The sequence below is a fragment of the Lethenteron reissneri genome, chromosome 50, assembly GCF_015708825.2.
Source record: "Lethenteron reissneri isolate LAM-NWPU_2019-01 chromosome 50, ASM1570882v1, whole genome shotgun sequence".
NCBI classification, from domain to species: Eukaryota; Metazoa; Chordata; class Hyperoartia; order Petromyzontiformes; family Petromyzontidae; genus Lethenteron; species Lethenteron reissneri.
In genome coordinates this window covers 7,469,194-7,494,755 of record NC_083828.1, presented here as the reverse complement: position 1 = coordinate 7,494,755, position 25,562 = coordinate 7,469,194, and the positions used below count along the sequence as shown (strand labels likewise).

At 52.0% G+C, this 25,562-nt stretch overlaps 1 protein-coding gene across 1 annotated transcript in view; it reads right to left on the bottom strand.

Moving 5' to 3' along the window:
• The window catches only part of LOC133355157 (CBP80/20-dependent translation initiation factor-like), a 34,876-nt gene that overhangs the window by 6,000 nt on the left and 3,314 nt on the right, over positions 1–25,562 (bottom strand). Inside the window, exons 2-12 of the mRNA XM_061572487.1 lie at positions 18,665–18,964; positions 11,298–11,396; positions 10,934–10,993; positions 10,280–10,338; positions 8,253–8,351; positions 7,591–7,660; positions 3,118–3,182; positions 2,348–2,790; positions 1,555–1,757; positions 551–640; positions 114–347 (exon numbers count right to left, since the gene is read on the bottom strand). Of these exons, the coding sequence (XP_061428471.1) occupies positions 114–347; positions 551–640; positions 1,555–1,757; positions 2,348–2,790; positions 3,118–3,182; positions 7,591–7,660; positions 8,253–8,351; positions 10,280–10,338; positions 10,934–10,993; positions 11,298–11,396; positions 18,665–18,964 (1,722 nt within the window). The remainder of the gene's footprint in view (positions 1–113; positions 348–550; positions 641–1,554; positions 1,758–2,347; positions 2,791–3,117; positions 3,183–7,590; positions 7,661–8,252; positions 8,352–10,279; positions 10,339–10,933; positions 10,994–11,297; positions 11,397–18,664; positions 18,965–25,562) is intronic.

Below are 25,562 nucleotides of genomic sequence, written 5' to 3'. Positions count from 1 at the left end.
CACACACAGACAGAACTCGGCAACGTGCTGCGAACCCGCCACCTGTGGACCCCGTGACAGCTCCCACGCGTGGCGAAACGCGAGCGCCGCCGCTGGCACCACACCTCCCTCACCTGCAGCGCGTTGAGCAGCAGCCCGCGGAACTTGTTCCCGTGCGGCGCCAGCGCCAGCATGCGGCTGCACAGGCGGGCGATGACGGCCGCCACGCTCCGGTTGGCGATGGCGCCCTCGAACAGGGTGCTCACGACGCCGCTCAGCGCCGCCTCGTCCGCCTCCGCGTGGCGCCAGGCCTCGCCCACGACGCGCTCCAGCCTCCCGTCGTCCGCACCGGCGCCGCCGCCGCCGCTCTGCTGGTGCGACGCAGGCGACAGAGCTGCCTTCCGTTTTCCACTTCACCCACGGCGGGTGACACCGGTTGGTACGCGACGAGTCATCCTGTCTATACCCGGTCTATAAATCTCCGCTACGCTGTGGGAACTCCGCGCGGCAACAGCGGACACGTGTGGTGCCGCCCGCTGTTCGACCAGAAAAAACCGTGAACAATTGTCACCTTCATGTCGTCGAGTAGTTGCGAGAGCATGTCGACGCTGTTGCTCAGCGGGGCGTCCGGGCTGGGAGCAAACTCCATCCTCGGCCGCTGCTAAAGGCACACGACAACGACGACGACGTCGATCAAGCAACGCACGTCCAACGCTCGACGCCGCGGCGACGTCATCGGCTCGCCGCAACGGTGCGCTACGACGCGGAGCCTCGCCCCGGCAGTCGCCCGGTGCCAACGCAACCGATTAAGGCGTCGCGCGCTCCTCAAAGCCAATTTAAGGTTGTTGTTTTTTCCGTCACCAATTGAGCTTTCAAGATCACGTGTGGCAGCAGCTGCCCACGGGCGCACAGCCCAGAATTGTCGCTAACAGAGAGGAGCTGTGCTTTTCCGTCGAGCACAAACCCCTCATCGGTCCCACTCGCCGCATTCCCTCACCGTCTGCTGCAGGCGGCACTGCAGCCGCGCTCGTGACGAGTCGAGCAGCGGTGAAGAATGCGGCGTCGCCTTGCCACCACCGCCGCCACCACCGCCACCACCGCCGCCGCCGCCACCGCCGCCCAAACCGCCACCACGCTCACAGTGACTTATCAGCCCCGTCCCCGTGTCCAGCCGCACTTTAGAGGACGCCCCGCAGCCCGGAGAGCCACCCGATGCTCGTGGCTGCTGCTGATAACAGAGAGGGGTGGTGAGAGAGGAGTGGTGGTGAGAGAGTGGTGGTGGTGGTGAGAGCGGTGGTAGTGAGAGAAGGGGGTGATGGTGAAAGAGGGGGATGATGGTGAGAGAGAGAGAGAGGGGTGTGGTGGTGCACGAGGTTTCCGTGCTCGTTCCCCGCGGCCCTCCGACGTGTTCCCGTGTCGCGCCTCGTTGGACGCCGTGCCGAGCGGCGTGCGGTCCACCCCGAGAATACGGCCAAGCGCTGTGCGCGCCGTTGTTAAAAACGGCGAAGCTACGTACACTACGTCCGCACGGCACGCGCACAACAAGTCATCACGGCGGCCCCCGCCCCGCCTCACCTCGTGCCGTGACCCCGCGACCACATCGCGTGAGGAGGGACCCTGGGTAGCAGGGAAGCCCCCGCCGCCACCACCCCCGCCGCCACCGCCGCCGCCCCGTGGCACCGACTGCTCTCCCTCCGGACCCGGCCTCTTCCCCTCCTCCGACTCCTCATCCCGCTTGTCGTTCGCGCCGTTACCGCCGGTCCACTCGCAGCCCGCTCCTGCGCACGGCACCGCCACCGCCGCCACAATCAGCCACTGGTGGTAAGGAGCCTGGGCATCTCCCCTAGGTCGGCTGAGTTGCGAATGGAAATTCCTTCGTCCCACGACGCAACACGCGAAGCACTGTCGGAGAAAAAGCTCGCGCTCGAAGCAAGCACGAACTGGGGCAGGCCGCGTCGCAGCGTGCCTGCGACCAGATCGCCTGCCGTGCGCCCGGTCTCCTCACATCTCACAAAGCTAAGCAGGCGTGAAGGCTGGACAGTGCTTGGACGGGTGACCACCGTGCACAGCGGGTGGCGTAGGCTGCTGCGGGGGCAATGTGTTGTCAGTGTGAGGCAGTGCGGCAACACGTACTAGTATACTCTACTCCGACGCTCCAACATTTGTGCCGACTGGCGTGGTGCAGCATGACAAATTCCACTCATGGCCTGCACGACGAGGGGAGGCCCTCATCCAGCAGTGGATTGACAAATGTCCTCATCCCCCTCCTCATATTCCTCCTCTTCCACCTCCTCTACCCCCTCCTCCTCCTTAACCCTCTCCCCCCCTTCCTCCCCCTGGCTCAACCCACCCCCCTCCCCCTCCTCACCGCGCTCTCTGCTCCCGTGCGCTCCTTCTCCGGCCCCGCCAAGCTGCCCGTTGCTCGTCGGCGCCAGCGCCGCCCGGCCGCCCGTGCCGCCGCCGCCGCCGTCGCCGCCCTTTCCCGCGTCCGTTCCCCTCTTGCCGTGGCGCCTGCGCGGCGAGCCCGCTGGCGCATGGCTGTAGTTCCTAGCGCCACCGCCGTCGCCGCCGCCGCCTCCTCCTCTGCCCTGGTGCTGGTTGCCCCAGCTGTCCCGTCTACCGCCGCCTCTCCGTAACAGCGCAAGCGAGTCCGGAGAGTAGTGCTGCTGCTGCTGCTGCTGTGGTTGCTGTTGCTGATCCTGCTGTTGTTGTTGCTGCTGCTGCTGATAGTGATGGTTCGGCTGGTGTTGATGGTGGTGCCCGTGATGTTGGGTGGCACGGACCCCCGGAGGGCAGTACAGCCTCCTGGAGCTGGGAGGGCAATTGGGGTAGTAAAAACGGGTCATTGGGTCGGAGGGTCGCAAAGGTTTAAAACAAATAACAGATCATGAATTCCAACGGGCTCCCAGCTGGTTAAATGTAAGAATGCCAATCGTGCACTCAAATTCCTACGCTTAACCTGCCGGTGTTGAATCAGATCACAGCGGCAGCAGCCCAAGCCGGAGCCGGTAGACCGAGTTGGTTTGATTGACGCCCAACTCCAGTCATCTCTCCACCGCGCGTTGCGAGATCAGAAATCTGCGGCAGCACCGGCCGCATCACGCGCATTCACACCCCCCCCCCCCCCCCGCATCTCACCTGCGCTCACGTCTCCTGCCCTGGCCGGAGTTCACAGCCCGCGTAGCAGAGTCGCCATCGACGACCTACAGGCACAACAGACAAAGATCACCCGTATAGCCTGCACAACCTCGGGGGAGGGGAGGGCAAGTGCCGTTGACGAGCGTGTTGAACTTCTTTCGCACCGTACGTAGCTGACCGTGTTAATCGGAGTTGCTGATGTGTGCTCACTGAACCAGGTACTCGTCTAAAGCGGCGTCCCTCAAGGAAGCGTGATGCCACTCGCCATTGATGTTACCCGCGACCGGTAAATGATTTGAGGTGACCGGGTTAGTAGCAGTGTTAAAAACTAGTAGACCATGACTGTCCACAAGCGCATATAAAGACACGAGGGTGTGGGTGGCCAACACCAAACCCGGGCACCTTTGTATCCCCAGTGGTGATGTTTATGACACACTGCACCAGGTACTCATTTACCACCACTCTCACCTGTCGTAAAGTGATGATGATATTTACACATCGCAAGCACACACACATGTAAACAACAACAAAGAGACACACACACATGTGCTTGCTCACAAGAACTTTCTTCATACTGCACTTTTTTTCCAAGTGTATATTATAATAATAGATTATTTAGTTTTTACACAGCATTTTCGTTCTTGCAAATTGCACCTCACATTTGCTGAGGAGCCACAAACAAACTGGAAGGCAGCAGCCAGGGAGTGAACCAGCACCGATAAAATTGCCCAAGTTCTTCACTTCTCTATACAGGGACTCCTCAACTTACAAACTTTCAGAGATACGAACAAACCTGACCATACGTCCAGTTGCCTGTTCGGTCCGAGAATCGTAAGTTCAACCGCCGCGCAATATCTAGCGGTGGTGGCATCTACATCTGCGGAACGTGAAGAACCAGTGGCATCTACATCTGCAGAACGTGAAGAAGCAGTGGCATCTACATATGCAGAACGTGAAGAACCAGTGACATCTACATCTACAGAACGTGAAGAACCAGTGGCATCTACATCTGCAGAACATGAAGAACCAGTGGCATCTACATCTGCAGAACATGAAGAACCAGTGGCATCTACATCTACAGAACGTGAAGAAGCAGTGGCATCTACATCTACAGAACATGAAGAACCAGTGGCATCTACATCTGCAGAACATGAAGAACCAGTGGCATCTACATCTGCAGAACATGAAGAACCAGTGGCATCTACATCTGCAGAACGTGAAGAAGCAGTGGCATCTACACCTACAGAATATGAAGAAGCAGTGGCATCTACATCTGCAGAACATGAAGAACCAGTGGCATCTACATCTGCAGAACATGAAGAACCAGTGGCATCTACATCTGCAGAACGTGAAGAACCAGTGGCATCTACATCTGCAGAACATGAAGAACCAGTGGCATCTACATCTGCAGAACATGAAGAACCAGTGGCATCTACATCTGCAGAACATGAAGAACCAGTGGCATCTACATCTGCAGAACATGATGAACCAGTGGCATCTACATCTACAGAACATGAAGAACCAGTGGCATCTACATCTGCAGAACGTGAAGAAGCAGTGGCATCTACATCTGCAGAACATGAAGAACCAGTGGCATCTACATCTGCAGAACATGAAGAACCAGTGGCATCTACATCTGCAGAACATGAAGAACCAGTGGCATCTACATCTGCAGAACATGAAGAACCAGTGGCATCTACATCTACAGAACGTGAAGAAGCAGTGGCATCTACATCTGCAGAACATGAAGAACCAGTGGCATCTACATCTACAGAACGTGAAGAACCAGTGGTATCTACATCTGCAAAACATGAAGAACCAGTGGCATCTACATCTGCAGAACATGAAGAACCAGTGGCATCTACATCTGCAGAACATGAAGAACCAGTGGCATCTACATCTGCAGAACGTGAAGAAGCAGTGGCATCTACATCTGCAGAACATGAAGAACCAGTGGCATCTACATCTACAGAACGTGAAAAACCAGTGGCATCTACATCTGCAGAACATGAAGAACCAGTGGCATCTACATCTGCAGAACATGAAGAACCAGTGGCATCTACATCTGCAGAACATGAAGAACCAGTGGCATCTACATCTGCAGAACATGAAGAACCAGTGGCATCTACATCTACAGAACGTGAAGAACCAGTGGCATCTACATCTGCAGAACATGAAGAAGCAGTGGCATCTACATCTACAGAACGTGAAGAACCAGTGGCATCTACATCTACAGAACGTGAAGAACCAGTGGCATCTACATCTACAGAACGTGAAGAACCAGTGGCATCTACATTTGCAGAACAAGAAGAACCAGTGGCATCTACATCTACAGAACGTGAAGAACCAGTGGCATCTACATCTGCAGAACATGAAGAACCAGTGGCATCTACATCTGCAGAACATGAAGAACCAGTGGCATCTACATCTGCAGAACATGAAGAACCAGTGGCATCTACATCTACAGAACGTGAAGAACCAGTGGCATCTACATCTGCAGAACGTGAAGAAGCAGTGGCATCTACATCTGCAGAACGTGAAGAACCAGTGGCATCTACATCTACAGAACGTGAAGAACCAGTGGCATTTACATCTACAGAACGTGAAGAACCAGTGGCATCTACATCTGCAGAACATGAAGAACCAGTGGCATCTACATCTACAGAACGTGAAGAACCAGTGGCATCTACATCTACAGAACGTGAAGAACCAGTGGCATCTACATCTACAGAACGTGAAGAACCAGTGGCATCTACATTTGCAGAACAAGAAGAACAGTGGCATCTACATCTACAGAACGTGAAGAACCAGTGGCATCTACATCTGCAGAACGTGAAGAACCAGTGTCATCTACATCTACAAAACGTGAAGAACCAGTGGCATCTACATCTGCAGAACGTGAAGAACCAGTGACATCTACATCTGCAGAGCGTGAAGAACCAGTGGCATCTACATCTGCAGAACACGAAGAACCAATGGCATCTAGATCTATTGAACATGACGAACCAGTGGCATCTACATCTCCAGAACAGGAAGAAATAGTGGCATCGACATCTACAGAACACGAAAAACCAGTGGCATCTACATCTGCAGAACGTGAAGAATCAGTGGCATCTACATCTACAGAACATAAAGAATCAGTGGGATCTACGTCTACAGGAGATTAGATAAGTTTTAAAACCATTCCCCGTGTTTAGTGTACATGCTGTACAATGTGTTTGGAATCGACAGGAGTAAAGTTGGACTTACGAACAAATTGACTTACGAACAGACCTCTAGAACGTAACTCGTTCATAAGTAGAGGCGTCCCTGTATATTAGGATGTTTCAGCCAATTAATGATTGTTTAGGAAAAAAAAAATACATGTTTTATCACAATGGCCACTTGCGTGGTCAGACGTGAAAGAAACTGCGACTATTATTAACTTACGGCTGCCATCGTGCTGGGCTAAGGATATTGACATTTTTTTCTAAACCGCCGTAACTTCAGTCTTGCCTCAAACATTCCTCTGGCAGGTCCCAAAAATAAACACTAAATATGGGAGCCTGTCCTTCCACCACGAAGCTCCCAAGAGGTGGTTTTTGATGGCTCAAGAGCTTCGAGTGCTGAATCGGCGGGCACCGATAGTCTGGGTTCGAATCGGGGTTCGTCAGCTGCAGCCTACGATTAATCCGGGTTCCCAAGTGCAGCGAGTTGACGGGTCTCAAGCCTGGTCGTTAACGAGTGCACGGAAAATAATCGTGTTAAATTTGCTTCTGTAATTGGCGAAAAATTCCAGCTCTGAAAGTGAACGAAAGTTCGTTTCGACTCGTGCGGCGAAAACACGACTCTGTGTGGCAGTGCGGCTGGGAAAGTGCCATCTTCTTGTATGTGACCCGGATGTCACCTGAAGGAGGGATTCTCGGAGGTAGCTCTGTGACAACCGCTTCCGCGGACTGTTCTCGAACAACACGAAGCATCGCGCCGCCCCGCGAGAACTCCAAAACGGATTCTTAGTCTCGTTCCTCAACGGCAGAGGTCGCAACCGGGTACCCGATACCCGGCTACCCGTTCCCGGCCGGGTACGGATACTCGTTTGCGACCCTGGTGCGGCCGGGTACGGGTAGCCGCACGTGACTCACTCCAACCAATGAGTGAGAGGGCCGTGAGTCACTGGTGAGTAACCGTTTGTCACTCATTTCCCAACGTCTTGTCTCTTCTCACAATTCAAGTTCCTAGAATCAACCCACCCGCGCCTGTAAACATGGCTTCATCCCAGAGGTCGCAATCGGGTACCCGATACCCGTACCCTACCCGATACCCGGCTACCCATACCCGGCCGGATACGGGTAGCCGTTTGCGACCCTGGTGCGGCCGGGTACGGGTACGAGTGAGGAATCAAAACCCGTTTGCGACCTCTGCTAAACGGCGATTGCGCACTCGCGATAAAATTGTGCGAGGAGTTTTTGTTGTTTAAACGAGCGCAGCACTCACCTGGGAAGATCCGTCGTCCCTCGAGTCGTCCTTGATCGCAGCCTCCGCGTCGCCCACGTTCTGGCATTCGCTGCAAGTCGAGCAACGGTGGTAGAGAAAAATAAAAAAAACTCACGGTTAATTAACCGTGGCCCGGCCTCTTGGTGCTGAACCTCACCCCGGCATGCAGATGTACACGGTGATAACAACAATGACGGTAACCATCATCGCCCAAACCGTTGAAAAAGCGAGTGCGGGCAAGGGCAGGTCGCGTCATGGCCAGAAGGGATGGGCGATGGCCGAGAGGATGGACGATGGTCGAGAGCAATCACGGAGTGGCAGCAAAAGAATGGAACGCGTCCCAGAGAGAGCAGGCCCGCAAGGAGATGGAGCTTTGAAATCTGTTCGTGCGCGTGCAACTGTGTTGTATCGCGGGATCGTGGGAGGTGGTGTCGGCAGCCTGGGGAGGACCTCATGCAACAGTGGATAGATCAAGGCTGATGTTGATGATGATGATAAATAATAATAGACATGTAATGATTCAACCCAACAGAGATTCTACGGATTGTCAGGACGCTGGTCTCGACACTATTGACCCAAGCATCTTTAGTAGCAATGACATCAGTATCAGCATCATCATCATCATCATCGGCACAATCATCATCATCATCACCATCAGCTACCTGTCACCGTGCTCTGTGTGGTTGGGATGCTTCGAGAGGCTTTGATGTTGGGAGGTCGACGTTTCCTGGACGTCTGGCTGCACGTCCCAGCTGCAGCCGCTGGACGCAATACACGACGACCACAACGTGGATTTATACGGCGCCCGACTGTGACCCGCATCCTCGCCGTACAGAAACGGTGGGAATATTTATACCATGGAGATGACAGAGGCGTTCATAGGTCTCCGTGGGAGTCTTATGGGCCTTTTTGTGATTCGATTGGCGTCTGGTGCGAGTCTGTGCAATGCATTGCGGCCGAAATTAGACATCTCAAAGATGGTGTAAACAGTGGCACTATTTATTTGTATAGAGAGATAGAGGCGGTTAGTCAGAGCGAAAACAAGGCAGGTCTGGAGCCTGGATGTGAACTGGGGAAGGGTATTAACAGCAAGGATGGCTGGGGGAAGGGAATTCCAGATTGGAAGTTCCAGATTGAGAGTTCCAGACACAAACAATGTCAACAAACAATAACCGCCATTTGCCACTAAGTGGCGGTGACTTCATGTACACACTCCGAGATACACACACACACTCACACATTAGTACAAATGCTAATTCTAATAAAGACACACACACAGATGCCACCAGATGCAATTACAGACACAAACGCACGGACAAATGCAGTCAGACAAATATACACAACTGCACCACTACTCTTCATAGACAAAAGGACAAAGATCCCCCATATGTCATTTAACCGACTGCTGGGGAAAGTGCCATCAACGAGCACCTATTAAGGCCTGCACGGCACACGAGGGTGTGGATGGCCAACACCACGCCCGGTCGCCTTTGTCCCCTCACCTCCAATTAGCACGGTTGGCTACGTACGGTGTAAAAGAAGTTCAACATTCAAGCACACATACACGAACACACTTGCACAAACCCGAGTACACAAATACATGGATGCACGAGACAAACACGTGAACGCAAGCTGGACCCCGTTCAATCACAGAGGCAGTGCGGCTCACCCGGGTACCCGATACCCGTACCCTACCCGATACCCGGCTACCCGTACCCGGCCGGGTACAGGTACCCGTTTGCGACCCTGGTGTGGCCGGGTACGGATACGGGTAGGCCGTGAGTCACTGGTGAGTCACCGTTTGTCACTCATTTCCCAACGTCTTGTCTCTTCTCACAATTCAAGTTCCTAGAATCAACCCACCCGCGCCTGCAACATGGCTTCATCCCAGAGGTCGCAATCGGGTACTCGTACCCGTACCCTACCCGATACCCGGCCGGGTAGGGTACGGGTAGGGTACGGGTACCCGGTTGCGACCCTGGTGTGGCCGGGTACGGGTACGGGTAAGGAATCAAAACCCGTTTGCGACCTCTGGCCCAGACGCACAACACAACACAACCCTCGCATCTGAATCTTGGCTCAAACGCATCACGCATTCCATCGCGACAATCCGATCGCATATCGTGGCGGCTCAAAAACACAACGAATAAATAAAACCTCTTGTGCTGCCACCGCCGCCACCACCACCACCACCACCACCAAAATAACAAAAGATCCCCCGTGCAGCCTTTAACAGACTCATATTCTTGGTTCTTTCGGTAAAGTCACGTAGAAGGGAAATAATAAAAATAAAACATAATAAAATAAAATTCTCACGACGTTTCGGCCACAACGCAAGCAGCCGTCCTCAGGTGAAGAAACAGAGCTGTCTTTCCGAGAGCTCTTCTTCACCTGATAATTTTATTTTATTATGTTTTATTTTTATCATTTCCCTTCTACGTGACTTTACCGAAAGAACCAAGAATATGAATCCCTCCAGTGACGAAAGCTTTAAATCGAAACTTTAACAGACTGTTGGGGCAAGTGCTGTTGTTGGCGAGTAGCAGCACCTATGAAGCCTGTCATGGCACACGAGGACAAGGATGACCAGTACCACACCCGGCCGCCTTCATCTCCCCAGTGGTGATGTTTACTACACACCGCACCAGGTACTCATTTACCACCACCACCTCCACCACCATACTCTCACCTGTCGTAAGGGTTCGTATTCGCCGCCCATACATCGTACGAAGGGTCTTGGACTCGAGGCTGCAACATGGGAAGGAGGAGGAGAGAAGTGGCGGATTAGAAAACAAGAGAAACTCATGCAGCTTCTGAGTCGTCATCAACATCATCATCATCATCACGAGCCACTGCTGGATGAAGGCCTCACATGGCCCAAGCCAAGCTCTCGCCATCTCCCATGGTGGTCGTGCGATGCAGCAGTCCACCAATCTACGAGATGACCGGGAAGGCGTCCGTACATTAATTCATTCTTCATTCGTCATCGATTAATTCACGGATGTAAATTGGCACGATATTGAGACTGGGGAAGAGTCGGTGGAGAGGTGAGAATGTGTGGAGGCAGGAAAGAGCGTGTGGAAAGCCAGGGAAGAGAGTATGGAGATAGCACGATGTGAGAGGGGGTGAGAGGGGGTGAGAGGGGGTGAGGGGGGGTGAGGGGGGGGTGAGGGGGGGTGAGGGGGGGTGAGGGGGGGTGAGGGGGGGTGAGGGGGGTGAGGGGGGGGTGAGAGGGGGTGAGGGGGGGTGAGGAGGGGTGAGAGGGGGTGAGGGGGGGGTGAGAGGGGGTGAGAGGGGGTGAGGGGGGTGAAGGGGGGTGAGGGGGGGTGAGGGGGGGCCCAACCTTGGGCTGGGGGCCTGTACGGCCTCCTCTGGGCCGTGGGGAGGGACTTCCACGTTGAACCTGTCGCACAGACAAAGCCGGAACGGGCACACACCAGCTAATTCATTCACTCATTCACTCACTCAACATCACATTTCACTACTTTATTCGTTCGCTCAACGATCAATTCCATCGGCCAACTCATACGTTCGTTTACTCACCCGTTCATTCGCTCACTGGCACGCTACGCGACGCTCACCCGCACGCTCATCCGTTCACCCAAGTCGCATGCTCAGTTTCGTGCGGTCACCCGCACGCTCGTACATTCGCCCAAGTCGCATATTCCACTCCGTTCGCTCATTCCGCACGCCCGCAGGCCGCTCACCGGGGGGCTGTTGATCCACCGCTGCTGAATCCGACCTCGGCCTCCTCGCTGACCCTTCCAGGCCCGGGTGCTCCGCTTGTCGCTCCGATCCGAAGAGCCCTGTCGCGGACGACAAAGACAAAGACCGCCCGTGTAGCCTTAACACACTGTTGGGGCAAGTGCCGTTCGCGAGTAGCAGCGCGAAGGCAAACGAGGTGGCCGGCCACCACACCCGACTATCCTTTTGTTGCCTCAGTGGCGATGTTCATGCACCGCACCGGGTACTCGTTTCAGGACGAGTCAACCTAGGGGAGGGCCCCGTACTAGTTCAGATAATTGTCACCAGTGTTGTTGGCCGTGAACAGGAATCGAACTCAGATGGCCGGGTTCGTAGCACGGCGCGTTAAAACGTGTGCACTACTGCTCATACATGAACGCAAACAAAGCAAAGATCAGACTGTTGGGGCAGGTGCTGTTAGCGAGCACCTATGAAGGCCGGAACGGTACACAAAGGGGGTGGGTGGCCAGCACCACGCCCGACCGCCTTTGTCTCCCTAGTGGCGATGTTTACACATCGCACCAGGTACTCATTTGAGGCTGAGTCGACTGAGGGGAGGCCCAGGACCGGTTCAGATAATCGTCACTGGGTCACCAGGTTCGTAGCGCAGCGCGCTAACCGCTACACTACCTCTCCCTACACACAAAGATAAAGATCCCCCATATAGCCTTAACAAACTGTAGGGGCAAGTGCTGTTAGCGAGCACCTATGAAGGCCGGAACGGTACACAAAGGGGGTGGGTGGCCAGCACCACGCCCGACCGCCTTTGTCTCCCTAGTGGCAATGTTTACACACCTCACCAGGTACTCATTTGAAGCTGAGTCGACCTAGGGGAGGCCCAGGACCGGTTGAGATAATCGTCACCGGTGTTGGCCGTGAGCGGGAATCGAACTCGTGTCGCCGGGTTCATAGCGCAGCACGCTAACCGCTACACTATCGCTCCCCATAACACACACGCGCTCACACGCACGCACACATGCACACACGCGGGCACGCACACGCACGCACACACGCGTGGCTTCCACATGTTCGCTGCCAGCATCCCACTTCAAAACACTGCGGACCGCCGGCATGGGAGAAGGGGGTAGAGGACGAAAATTCCTGTGGCCCAGCGGCTCGCAGGAATGTGAAGCATCGCGGGCGGCGTGGCGCGGCATGGCGCGTGGCGCGTGGCATGGCGCGTGTTCATGGCGTGGTGCATGGCGTGGTGTATGGTGCATGGCGTGCAAATGTTTAAAGCGCAAATTGGACGCGGTGCTGGGTAGCGCGAGTAAACCGCGGGCGAAGGGGTGAGGGGCGAGAGGGCTCGCTGCGATGAGCAAAGCGGATGAGCGGAGATTTTACACTCAGCAGGCCAAATAACCAAAACGGATAAGCATACGATACGCGTCTCCCTGCGAAAAACCAAAAAAGAAAATTCCTACACCCCCCCCATCGGCAGCACAGCCTTCTGGGAGCTTTCCCATTCAGCAACGAAGACTGAGGTAAAGCAAATTCTGGAACGGGTTTTTTGGCACGCAGTGTATCCGTCAGCAGCATCAGACTTGCATGAATCAATGCTGGTGAACTCACAGATGTTATTGCCAAGGACCTTCCTTTTAGATCTGAAGTTTTCGTGACTGCAGGGATCCATACTATTTGGTTCTTTCGGTAAAGTCACGTAGGTAGAGAAATAAAATAAATTCAATCACGACGTTTCGATCGCAACACAATCGGCCGTTCATTACCGAAAGAACCAAAGAGTATGACCTTCGATTTAAAGCTTTCGTGACTGCAGGGATTCATCTTCTTGGTTCTTTCGGTAAAGTCACGTAGAAGGGAAATAATAAAAAAATAAAATAATAAAACATAATAAAATAATTCTCACAACGTTTCGGCCACAACGCAAGCAGCCGTCCTCAGGTGAAGACCAGGTCTGTCGGAAAGACAGTGTCAGACGCTGTCTTCTCCGACAGACCTGTTCTTCACCTGAGGACGGCTGCTTGCGTTGTGGCCGAAACGTCGTGAGAATTATTTTATTATGTTTCATTTTTTATTATTATTTTATTATTTCCCTTCTACGTGACTTTACCGAAAGAACCAAGAAGAGTATGACCTTCCTTTGAATATACGGCTCCCATATTCCCTACAACAACGCTCGTGATCATTTTGAGTTGCGTATAATTTTGCGTCCAACTAGAACTCCTATCTGGTAGTTCACCGCCACTAGATTCAAGCAAGCCTGACAATGCTGATGAGACACTACACGTCAAAACCGGTCCACAGTTTGCTTGTACTGAAGCAATGCTTCTTCTTGGTTCTTTCGGTAAAGTCACGTAGAAGGGAAGTAATAAAATAATAAAAATAAAACATAATAAAATAATTCTCACGACGTTTCGGCCACAACGCAAGCAGCCGTCCTCAGGTGAAGAACAGGTCTGTCGGGGAGACGCTGTCTCAGACCTGGTCTTCACCTGAGGACGGCTGCTTGCGTTGTGGCCGAAACGTCGTGAGAATTATTTTATTATGTTTAATTTTTATTATTTTATTACTTCCCTTCTACGTGACTTTACCGAAAGAACCAAGAAGATGAATCCCTGCAGTCACGAAAGCTTTAAATCGAAAAAAAATGAAGCAATGCTGCCAAGATCGTGCTCTGCCAGAAGGGCGTTGGGCGTACACGTGTTGTGTAAGAAATATGAAGGAAACATTGTCCGCTTATCTATTTTGTTAGACCGAGTAGACAAGGAGTCTCTGTTCCGTAACATTTAGACGAAACAGACGTAGTGTATTACTTTAGATTTTACGCTAAGCTGACAAAGGTTGGCTACATATGGTGGGAAAAAATGTCAACGTACATTCAATAACAATAGAAACTCAACACGTGCCATTAAACAGTCCGGCCTTTAACGGAATGAACATGTACAACAGGCGACGTTTTGGCCCATGACCCCCCTTCTATAACACAGCATGTCCACGGCTCTTGTCAACAGACTTCGGTGGACAGAGTGACTTTGGAAGTCCGCAAATCGTGATCGCGGCTGATCCAAGCAGGTAAACACAAACCCTACAACAACGTTAGGAATGACAGCCACTCGGTGCAGCTGCAGATAAGGGTTTTGGGCGCACTTCCAGTTTTGACACCGTGCGAGTACAACATTGGTTCTCGGGGGTCCGTAAAACGCGACATTACCTTGAAATGACGGGAAATGCAAATAAATACCGTGCATTTTTTGTTTGCTATGCTAGCTCTTGCAAAACATAAGACTAGGTCGCAGGTCACTCTTGCCAACGAGACTCACAACCTATTCTCCCGAGTTCTCAGCCGGTTCAACAAAATGTACTTGAATCGTTCTTTCAGATTTTTGGGTCGGATCGCGCGTGGGGTGCGTTGTGCTTTGAGAAACACGAGGAAGTTTCCCCAACGACGAGAACGTTTAAACGGCTGAAGTTTTTGTTTCTTATTATTTTACAACCCTTATTTTATTCAACAAAAATAAACAAAAGCTAGCGTTAAAGTTTCAAAGTTTATTTATTAGGTATAACCCTGTGAGCCATTCGGCTCTTGAATCGGGTGCAACCGCAACAAACAAAAAACAAAAACATGAACAAGAAAACATCTTCAAGTGACTATGTGCAAACAGAAAATCCAAGAAAAAATTGCCGTCGCTTCGCGGTACGCGCTTCACACTGACCGCCCCCCCCTTCACGGGCCCCCCGAGGATCACATGACCACGCCTTCACCGCTGCACACGTGTCCGTTGTCTTTCCCCGTCGTGTAACATTACGCAATGCATTGAAATGTCATGCGTAATATAAACAATATGTAAAAACCCATATACGTGTTATTTGCTGATGTTGCTGCTGCGATGGCAGTGGTGCAAAGGCACAAGTAACAATATATTTTCCAAAGCTCAACACACTGTGTGGCCTTCAAAGAACACATTCCTGCGGAGGGAGCTGGTAGGAACGTTGGGTTGCTCGGTCAATGGCCAGGGTCAACGGCGGCGTGGTGTATTCCGCAAATATGCCCGACTGTGAGGGCGGGCACAAGCCGGCGTGAGTAGGTTAAACGTTGAGTTTTATAAGGGCACCACGGGGTGACCAGCCCCTCCCCACCCAGCCCCACCCCTCCCACCAACACCACCCAGCCCTCCCCTCCCCACCCAGCCCCTCCCCACCCAGCCCCTCCCTCCCCTCCCCACCCAGCCCTTCTCCACCCAGCCCCACCCCTCCCATTTTTGGATGCACGACGGACGGACACAATAATCCCCTGTGGGCTGGTGGAACCAGGTGGTTCCTACTAGTAACATATTTATATAATAGGCAACGTTTTGGACAATGGTCCTTCTTCAAAAGCACATTAAATCAGATATGTGCTTTTAAGGTCGTGTTATTGGCAAATATGTTGAGTGTTATTGTATATGTTTAAAACCTCCACTACACAGCTTAACAGGAGTGCTGGTCTGTGTGTTTTGACAGCGGTGCTGTACAGACTAAGTGGATGCCACCACCGTGGTATGTATGTGTGTGTAAAACTTCTTTCGCACCGTACGCGGTGGAATAAATAGCAAGCTGGACTTGCAAAGAATGGTGAAAGTTTCTTACCCCCCGCCCCCTGACCCGTCGCTAACAACGCCCGCCCAGCAGTAGACGATTACTATTTTTATTTTACCAGGTAAGGCCCACTGAGCTGTGTGTAGCTCTTTTACTAGTAGGAACCTCCTGGTTACACCAGCCCACAGGGGATTATTGGGTCCGTCGTGCAGGGAGGGGCTGGGTGGGAAGGGAGGGGTTGGGTGGGGAGGGGCTGGTGGGGAGAGGCTGGGTGGGGAGGGTGGGGAGGGGCTGGGTGAGGAGGGTGGGGAGGGGCTGGTCACCCCGTGGTGCCCTTGTAAAACTCAACGTTTAACCTACTCACGCCGGCTTGTGCTCGCCCTCACAGTCGGGCATATTTGCGGAATACACCACGCCGCCGTTGACCTTGGCCATTGACCAAGCAACCCAACGTTCCTACCAGCTCCCTCCGCAGGAATGTGTTTTACCAGGCAAGGCCCACTGCACTATGTAGCTCGTTTTCAGAAGCGACCTGGCCACAAATTATAGCTCAACCGAGTGGCTTATCGCGTGGTAATGTAAAGCAGCCACATACTCTAAATGCGTGATGCCGATTCTACAATATGTAAGGGAAAAACGGGAGGACGCGGAGAAACATCCACGTGACCATGGGGAGAGAGTCATGCAAACTCCAAATATACAGGTGTCTGGGATGGGATCGAACCCACGACCTCCTCCATACCAGGCGAGATAGTAAATAACCCTCTACTGCGGCGCCATATGAATAGGCGCACCGCAGTTACGTCGATTGGCAAATCGCGCGTTGGTGGTTGAGTAAAGTGTGGGTGCTCGCCCCTCTTTAGAAACATGCACTGAGAGTATTTCGCTGCCGCTATAAAATTCCACACGACAAGCCACTTCGTTGAGCTATCATCTGTGGCCAGGTTGCATCTGAATAAGAGCTACATTGCTCAGCGGGCTTTAAACTAAATAAATATATTTTAATACTTTATAGTTTACAAGTCGTCTGACCGGCGAGGAAGAGTAGGTCAAAATAACCTAGAAACAGTAGCTCCCTGGAGCTCGCAAGTGCAGAGCTGCACCTATACACACCGCGGCGAATATTTCTGCACTCTCATTTGGTATCCCTAGCGCGCCCCACTCCTCCCCTCCGCCACCCCTACCCCCCTCCCACACCTCCTCGGACACAGCGGCAAATTCTTTCCATCGCAGTTGCGTTGGCCAGCCAAAGAAAGCCGAAGCCCTCTTCGAATAATTCCGAGCGTTCTTGGCATTTGTCGAAAGAAGAAGAAGAAAAAAAATGCGTAGCAGAGCCGTCGAAGAGAGGCACCTCATTCACGCCCAGGGTTTTGGCGAGGGGCGCAGTTGCAAGAGGGATTTCGCTTTTGCAAGTACGGTCGAACAATAACAGTCGTAACGTGGGACTTATACGGGCGTCCAAATGCGACCGCGTCTCAAGTCACCGTACAGAAACGGTGGGAATGTTTACACCGTGGAGATGACGAGAGGCAATCAGTCACAGGTCTCTATGGGAGTCTATGGGTCTCTTTGTGATTCTATTCGCATCTGTGCGAGTCCATACAATAGAATGTGGATATATACGGCGTCGCTGTACAGAAAGCGGGAACATTTATTTTATAGAGAGAGAAAGAGGCAGTCAAAAAAAATGTTCTACACAGGCAGGTCTTGAGGTTAGACTGGAACAGGGGCAGGGAGCCAACAGAACAGATTTCTGAGAAGAGTTACAAAGAGGGCAGCAGATGAGAATGACGAGACTTCCAAAATATGCACAATAAATACACTACAGTCAACTAAAACTTTAACAACTTTTTTTTTATTTTACCAGTTAAAGCCCACTGAATTACGTAGCTCTTTTTCAGAAGCGACTTGGCCACAAATGATATATACTCTTAGGTTTTTACAGTAAAGTCACGTAACTAAAAATAAATAATAAAATAATAGAAATAATAATAGTGATATATTATTTCTATTATTTTTATTATTACATTTTTTTACCTACGTGACTTTACCGAAAAAACCTAAGAGTATGAATCCTTGCAGTCACGAAAGCCACAAATGATATCTCAACGAAGTGGCTTATCATCACATGTACATTCATAGCAGCCAACTACTCTAAACGCGTGTTTCTAAATGTGGAGGGAAAAACCGAAGGACCCGGAGAAAAATCCACGCGACCACGGGAAGAACATGCAAACTCCAAATATACAGGAGTCAGGGTCGGGATCGAACCCATGACCTCCTGTACACGAAGCGAGGTAGTTAACAGCTCGCCACCGTGGGGTGTGCACATTAGAGGCCGACCGAAATTCGGTTTCGGTTTCGGCGCCGAAAGTTGGCAAATGGCCTCTTTCGGCATACTTTCGGTTTCGGTTTTGGCCGAAACCAGAAATTCAGTTTCAGTCGGCCTTTAGTACACATACAGTATACATACAGCACACGTTCCGGGAGGTATGTGCGCTCGCATGTGGCACACCGCATCCCAACTCGGATGCGCCACGCCACACAGCGCCACCCCACAGCGCCACACAACGCCACACAGCGCCACACAGCGCCACACAGCGCCACACAGCGCCACACAGCGCCACACCACGCGCCACCCCACAGCGCCACCCCACAGCGCCACACAGCGCCACACAGCGCCACACAGCGCCACACAGCGCCACCCCACAGCGCCACACCACGCGCCACCCCACAGCGCCACCCCACAGCGCCACCCCACAGCGCCACGCCACGCGCCCACTTGCTCCCTCACCTGCGAGGCGACGGGCGACGAGTCCGAGTCGGGCTGCTCGTCGTCACGCAGCGTCCCCTCCACGCGATACTGCAGCACGCAGCTGTCGATGAACCGCTCCAGCGCCTCGATGTCCGGTGACAGTTTCCCCTCGTCACCCACGCCGCTGCCTGCGTCACCGACGCTGCCTCCACCGACGCTGCCGCCGCCGCCACCGCCGCGACCGCCGCCGCCGCTGCCGCGGCCCTCGGGGGAGGAGGTGAGCGAGGAGTTGTCCCGGTCGGGCGAGACGGCACCGCGTCGATCTGAGCGCGGTGCGGCCTGAGAGCGGCAGGGCCGAGGGTGAGATACCGGGGGAGGGTTACAGTCCGACACGTGGTGAGGGTAAGCTGTTACAGGTTAGCTACAGGGTTATGGGTTAGGGTTGGGATTAGATGAGTACGTAAGTTCAACATACATGCACCAACATACACAAGAGGCAGTGAGTAGGGTTACAGATAAGGTCAGGATTAAGGTTAGAGCACGGAGCCGGCACCGCTGAGAACCTGGGTTTGAATCCAGGTTTAAGTCACTCCCTGTGATTAAACCGGTTTCGCAATGGATACGAGTTGATGGTCTCAGCCTGGTCGCCAAGAATTGTTTTTAAAAACCCATTACTATAACTTTGGTTCCACATTCAATATAGCAAAATTCCATCTCTGAGAAATACAATGTCGCTCTGATTGACCATCATGCGACAAACATCACTCACCATTGGAACCTCATTTGCCAGAAGAAAAAATATGATAATTGTTTTTTTACCCTTTTATCTGGCAACAAAACTGACACTTTTTTTACAAGGAGTCATGTTTGCATTGACTACAATACCTGCAGTCGTAATGCAAAAAAAAAACACAACTGATAATGTATGCACTGTCCTTGAAGTTGATTGGTCCACACCCGAGACAGCTTTCCTTAGAGCCTAGTCTCACATGGTGTTGGACCAGATGACGCCAAAAGGCATTACGACTGCAGGTATTGTGGTCAATGCAAACATGACTCCTTGTAAAAAAGGTGTCAGTTTTGTTGCCAGATAAAAGGGTAAAAAACAATTATCAAACATCACTCATTTGAAGAGCGGGTGGAAAAGTGCTGCCCTCAACTGTGGGTGGCCCAGAGGTCAACTGTGGGTGGCCCAGAGGTCAACTGTGGGTGGCCCAGAGGTCAACTGTGGGTGGCCCAGAGGTCAACTGTGGGTGGCCCAGAGGTCAACTGTGGGTGGCCCAGAGGTCAACTGTGGGTGGCCCAGAGGTCAACTGTGGGTGGCCCAGAGGTCAACTGTGGGTGGCCCAGAGGTCAACTGTGGGTGGCCCAGAGGTCAACTGTGGGTGGCCCAGAGGTCAACTGTGGGTGGCCCAGAGGTCAACTGTGGGTGGCCCAGAGGTCAACTGTGGGTGGCCCAGAGGTCAACTGTGGGTGGCCCAGAGGTCAACTGTGGGTGGCCCAGAGGTCAACTGTGGGTGGCCCAGAGGTCAACTGTGGGTGGCCCAGAGGTCAACTGTGGTGGCCCAGAGGTCACTTGAAGACATCTCAGAATAAGCTCTGTGATATCCGCTTCCGTGGGCCGTTCCCTAAATCGAAGGGATGCATTGCTCTGTAAAAAATGTGAATGGATTATGTGTCTCACTATATGACACCAGTTTAACACGTAGGCTTTCATGACTAATATTATTCATAATCAACGTTTTTGGGTTTAGATCGCGTTATTTATAAATGTGTCGTAACCCTCCACCACCCGACACGGCCAATCAGTAAAAAAGTGTCACCTTGACAAAAGACAAATAGTTCACTGCTTTAACCCACCGGTGAGTTGAAGCATGAAACCACAACATTTACAATTTGAGTACGACATTTCGCTGGTAATTGCATCCAGCATCATCGGGCGAATTGCAATTCATCATCGGGCGAATTGCAATTGGCCGTGTCGGGTGGTGAAGAGTTACGACACATTTATAAACAATGCGATCTAAACCCAAAAACGTTGATTATGAATATATGACACCAACAGCAAAATCGGGATACCATTGGGGGGAAAATGTTAGCTTTTAAAAAATCTAAATTGTGACTGTATTGGAAAGAGCACATTCAACACTGCACCTACCCAACCACGAATGCACTTTGGCTAAACACATTCCTGCTGCGGAGGGAGCTGGTAGAGGAACGTTGGGTTGCTCGGTCAATGGCGACGTGGTGTATTCCGCAAATATGCCCGACTGTGAGGGCGGGCACAAGCCGGCGTGAGTAGGTTAAACGTTGAGTTTTATAAGGGCACCACAGGGTGACCAGCCCCTCCCCACCCTCCCCACCCAGCCCCTCCCCACCCAGTCCCCCCCCCCCCCATGCCCCTCCCTCCCCACCTAGCCCCTCCCCACCCAGCCCCACCCCTCCACCCCCCACCCAACCCCACTCTCCCCACCCCCTCCCCACCCAGCCCCTCCCCACCCTCCCCACCCAGCCCCTCCCCACCCAGCCCCTCCCCCCCTGCCCCTCCCTCCCCACCCTCCCCTCCCCACCCAGCCCCTCCCCACCCAGCCCCTCCACCCCCTGCCCCTCCCGACCCAGCCCCTCTCCACCCAGCCCAACCCCTCCCATTTTGGATGCACGACGGACGGACACAATAATCCCCTGTGGGCTGGTGGAACCAGGAGGTTCCTACCAGTATTAATGCTCTTCATTGCCCAGTCCTGCGTAGTGGTGGTGCTGACAGTGGGTGTGGTCGTGTTGGGAAGTGGGGATTGTGTTGGTAGTGGCAGTGGCGGTGTTGGTGGCACTGACAGTGTGAAGCCGATAGCAGTGGTGGTTGTGGTGGCGGCATTAGCACTGCTGTTGCTCGTAGAGATGGGGGGTCGTGATGCTTGCGGCGTTGATGATGGTGCGGGTGGTGGCAGTGTTAGTGGTGGTACAGGGGGTGGTGACGATAGAGGTGGCGGTTGAGGAGGCGACGGCGATGGCGCTGTTGTTGCCAGTGATGGTATTTTCTGCTGATTAAGACCAGAACACCGCGCATCACTAGACAGTGAAGTTACATCAGCCTGTCTGCTGACACATACACGTCCGTCACTGCATGCTCAGCCCAGCACGCACGCAGACGGGCACACGCCCAAGCCACGCCACGCGTCTGCACCGCCGCTACACACACCCGCTCGTGCGCCGTGTTCTCGCTGTGTCATGGGATTTGGTGCGCTGCAGCTATTCTGCTCTTGGATTTTGGTTCTGAGCACGAGGGCGATAGCACCGAACGCTAAAGTGCCTCAGTCTGGCTGTGCGAGGAACGGGCAATAACACGCAGCCACTGAGAGCAATATGGACCCTATGAATCCTGAGGGTGTGCCTTTGTCCGGCAGTGCAAACGTTGGACAATTACAACACGCGCTGAGAATAGTAAGCGTCCCTTATTCTGACTCTCTCGGCTTGGGGAAATTCACACGGAAACCTTACAAGTGCGAAAAGGTGGCTCCGTCTGGCTCTTTTGGGTGTCAGGAAATAAACAACGAACCCTAAGAACCCTAAAACACAGCCCAAACAGGAAACCGCCACTTAAATCCTGAAGATGCTTTAGTCTGGCAATGCCACGGACCCTCAGATTCCTGAGGGCCTTAGTCTGGCTGTGAGTATTTGGCAATGACAATGAACACTAAGAATACAAAAAAATTACGTAATGTGCACCTCTAAGCATGAGTGCACCAACTGGTGTGTGTGTGTGTACTTATAGGTACTCAGAGATAAACAATGCCACGAGGGAGACAAAGACTTCCATAGGTGCTCCTCGATAACAACACTTGCCCCAACTGTCTGTTGAGGCTATACAAAGGACCTTTGTCTTATTTATGGAATATATATAGTGTTATTTATGTGTTTTTTAAGTGAAACAATTTAATCTTCTTGGTTCTTTCGGTAAAGTCACGTAGAAGGGAAGCGTCTGAAGCCGCTGTCTCCCCGACAGACCTGTTCTTCACCTGAGGACGGCTGCTTGCGTTGTGGCCGAAACATCGTGAGAATTATTTTATTATGTTTTATTTTTATTATTTTATTACTTCCCTTCTACGTGACTTTACCGAAAGAACCAAGAAGATGAATCCCTGCAGTCACGAAAGCTTTAAATCGAAAATGAAACAAATTAAGGCAACGTAAAATTAAGCCAAGGCACCACCGCTTGAACCAGTGAAAAATCACAATCTAATTCTGGAATGCACAATCCAATGCTGGAGTAGTGATGTTCCTGCGGCGAGGACGACGCTAACCACGAGTCAACATTGGCATGCACGCCGTTCAAGCTAAGTTTAGCGGGCGTGCGATTTAAATTTTTTTCTTCCCTTTTTAGGGGTCCCCCTAACAAAACATCCTGTGATACGCGGAATGTCGAGCAAGCACGGACGACCAAGTCCCAGCGCTCGCTCTGCAGCGGTGATGCCCATCCTGTGGGAAGTTGCGGAACTGCTTCAGATGCCATCTTCTTCCACAAAGCCACCAGATTTTAGTTTTTACTGCACGGCGGTCCGCAAACATTACTCAACTACGGTCATCCAGAACCAGACCAGACCGTACAACATAGAACGACGCAATGCCCGATCCACAAATACGAAGGAGAGACATCACAGCGATACACTGCGCTACTCCTGACGCGGTTATCTCGGCTTGTGTGAAACTGTCGTTGTGGCTCTGCATCCACATCAGCAGCCGTACAAAATAAGAAGACTTGAGAGGGTTGACGGTGCTCCCCGACTCCAGAAAGGTTTGGAACCACGGCTCTAAAAGGGGCTCTCTGGCAGAGGTCGCAACCGGGTACCCGATACCCGTACCCTACCCGATACCCGGCTACCCGTACCCGGCCGGGTACGGGTACCCGTTTGCGACCCTGGTGCGGCCGGGTACGGGTAGGCCGTGAGTCACTGGTGAGTAACCGTTTGTCACTCATTTCCCAACGTCTTGTCTCTTCTCACAATTCAAGTTCCTAGAATCAACCCACCAGCGCCTGCAACATGGCTTCATCCCAGAGGTCGCAATCAGGTACCCGATACCCGTACCGTACCCGTACCCGGCCGGGTACCCGTACCCGGCCGGGTACGGGTAGGGTACGGGTACGGCCGGGTACGGGTACCCGTTTGCGACCCTGGTGCGTCCGGGTACGGGTACGGGTAAGGAATCAAAACCCGTTTGCGACCTCTGCTCTCTGGACCTCCCTCGAGTGGAGGCCCTTCTGCCAGCAGTGGCGCGAGCGAGCAACTGCAAGGCTGCGCCTTCACCACCTTGCCCTGTATGCGGGTCACTGTGTATGCGCCCACTGGTAACGTGGAGGAAATGCTGTGTAAACATCTTTTTTAACACGTATGACTGTGGCTCGCTTGGCTCATAATGGGGCCAACTTAACTTTTTGCGAATTAAAATTCTCAACTACAGCTGCCGCCCCAATCAACTTACACATTCACCGGCACCGCCTCAACGCCCCCCCCCCCCTCCCTTCGCCAGGCTGGAGTTTAAAAGCACAAGCCGAGCCTTGAATTGGCGTGGTGAGGCGTGGCACATCTGTAATCGGCAAAAAATAACTCAATGCTGTATTTTACTTTGTCAGCATCACTGGCTGCAAGCAAACTAAGCATGTGGCACCCCGAGAACGACTGTTTAAGAGCGCTTTATACTTTCAAATTATCATTATAAGCCACTTAGTTGAGCTATCATTTGTGGCCAGGTCGCTTCTGCAAAAGAAGTTAATAGCTCAGTGAGCCTTAACTTGGTAAGATAAAAAAATAAAAGTTTCGTTTTATTTGTGGATATACTTTTAAGTATTTTTTCTTACCTTTTCTATACTTTGAACTCCTGTTGTGTTTTTGTATTATTGTTGTAACGTTCTGACCTGCACCTACTTTATAGCCCATCGGATTCCTCAAGTATGAATAAAATATTCTGATTCTGAGATCGGGCCCCAAATAGTTCAAGGGGGGCTCAGATTTATAACACAAATAGGGATGCACCAGGGGTCAATTTCTCACTCTAATTTTCAGGATGGCTTGCATTAGCGATTACCAGCATAAGGCACTACCACAAGAATACAAGGCAGGCCTATCCATAATAATTATTTACTATAAAACCCTATATTCTTATAACCCTATTAACAAGTTTATACGAATTAGATGCAATAACGAGTGGACAGAATAAGGTGAGATGGATGTTCCGTAACAATAATCATTTTAAAAAATGCACTCCGGACTGTTCCGGCTAAAATTAAGCACTGGGGTGCATTAAATATCAGCTTGAATTCACATCCTTAAATCCAAATAACTAACTGTGATATACCAAAGCAACTGTGCTTATCCAGTACAGTCCATCATATTTGTAGTCGGATGAACCCAATTAATAATTTCTGCTTCGGCCCCCCGATGGGTTAGCACCACCACGGCTCACCTGGTTTTCAAGGACATCTGTTTGTGCCATATGTATACGCATCGCTGTTGGGCACATATCCTTGTCTTAATGGTTAAAGTTCATCACGTGCTTCAATCGGCCACCACAAACTTTCACAATCACAAATCTCCACGGACAATCAAGAACTTCCACATACCAAAACAAAACTTTCATTCATCAGCACATGCCTTCGCAGACTATCGAAGACATCTATGAACCATCGGAAACCTCGACAGATAATCAGAGAATTTCATAGACCACATACCTGTCAACCCATACGGTTGAGCCGTATTATTGCACAGGGAAATAGAGTTTTCAGGTGCATACAACGTACAGCCGTTTCAATACGTGCAAACAAATGTGTTTGTCTTTGTGTGTGTTTCTCCCTTCTTCTTGGTTTTTTTGGTAAAGTGACGTAGAATGGAAATAATAAAATAATAAAAATAAAACATTATAAAATAATTCTCACGACGTTTCGGCC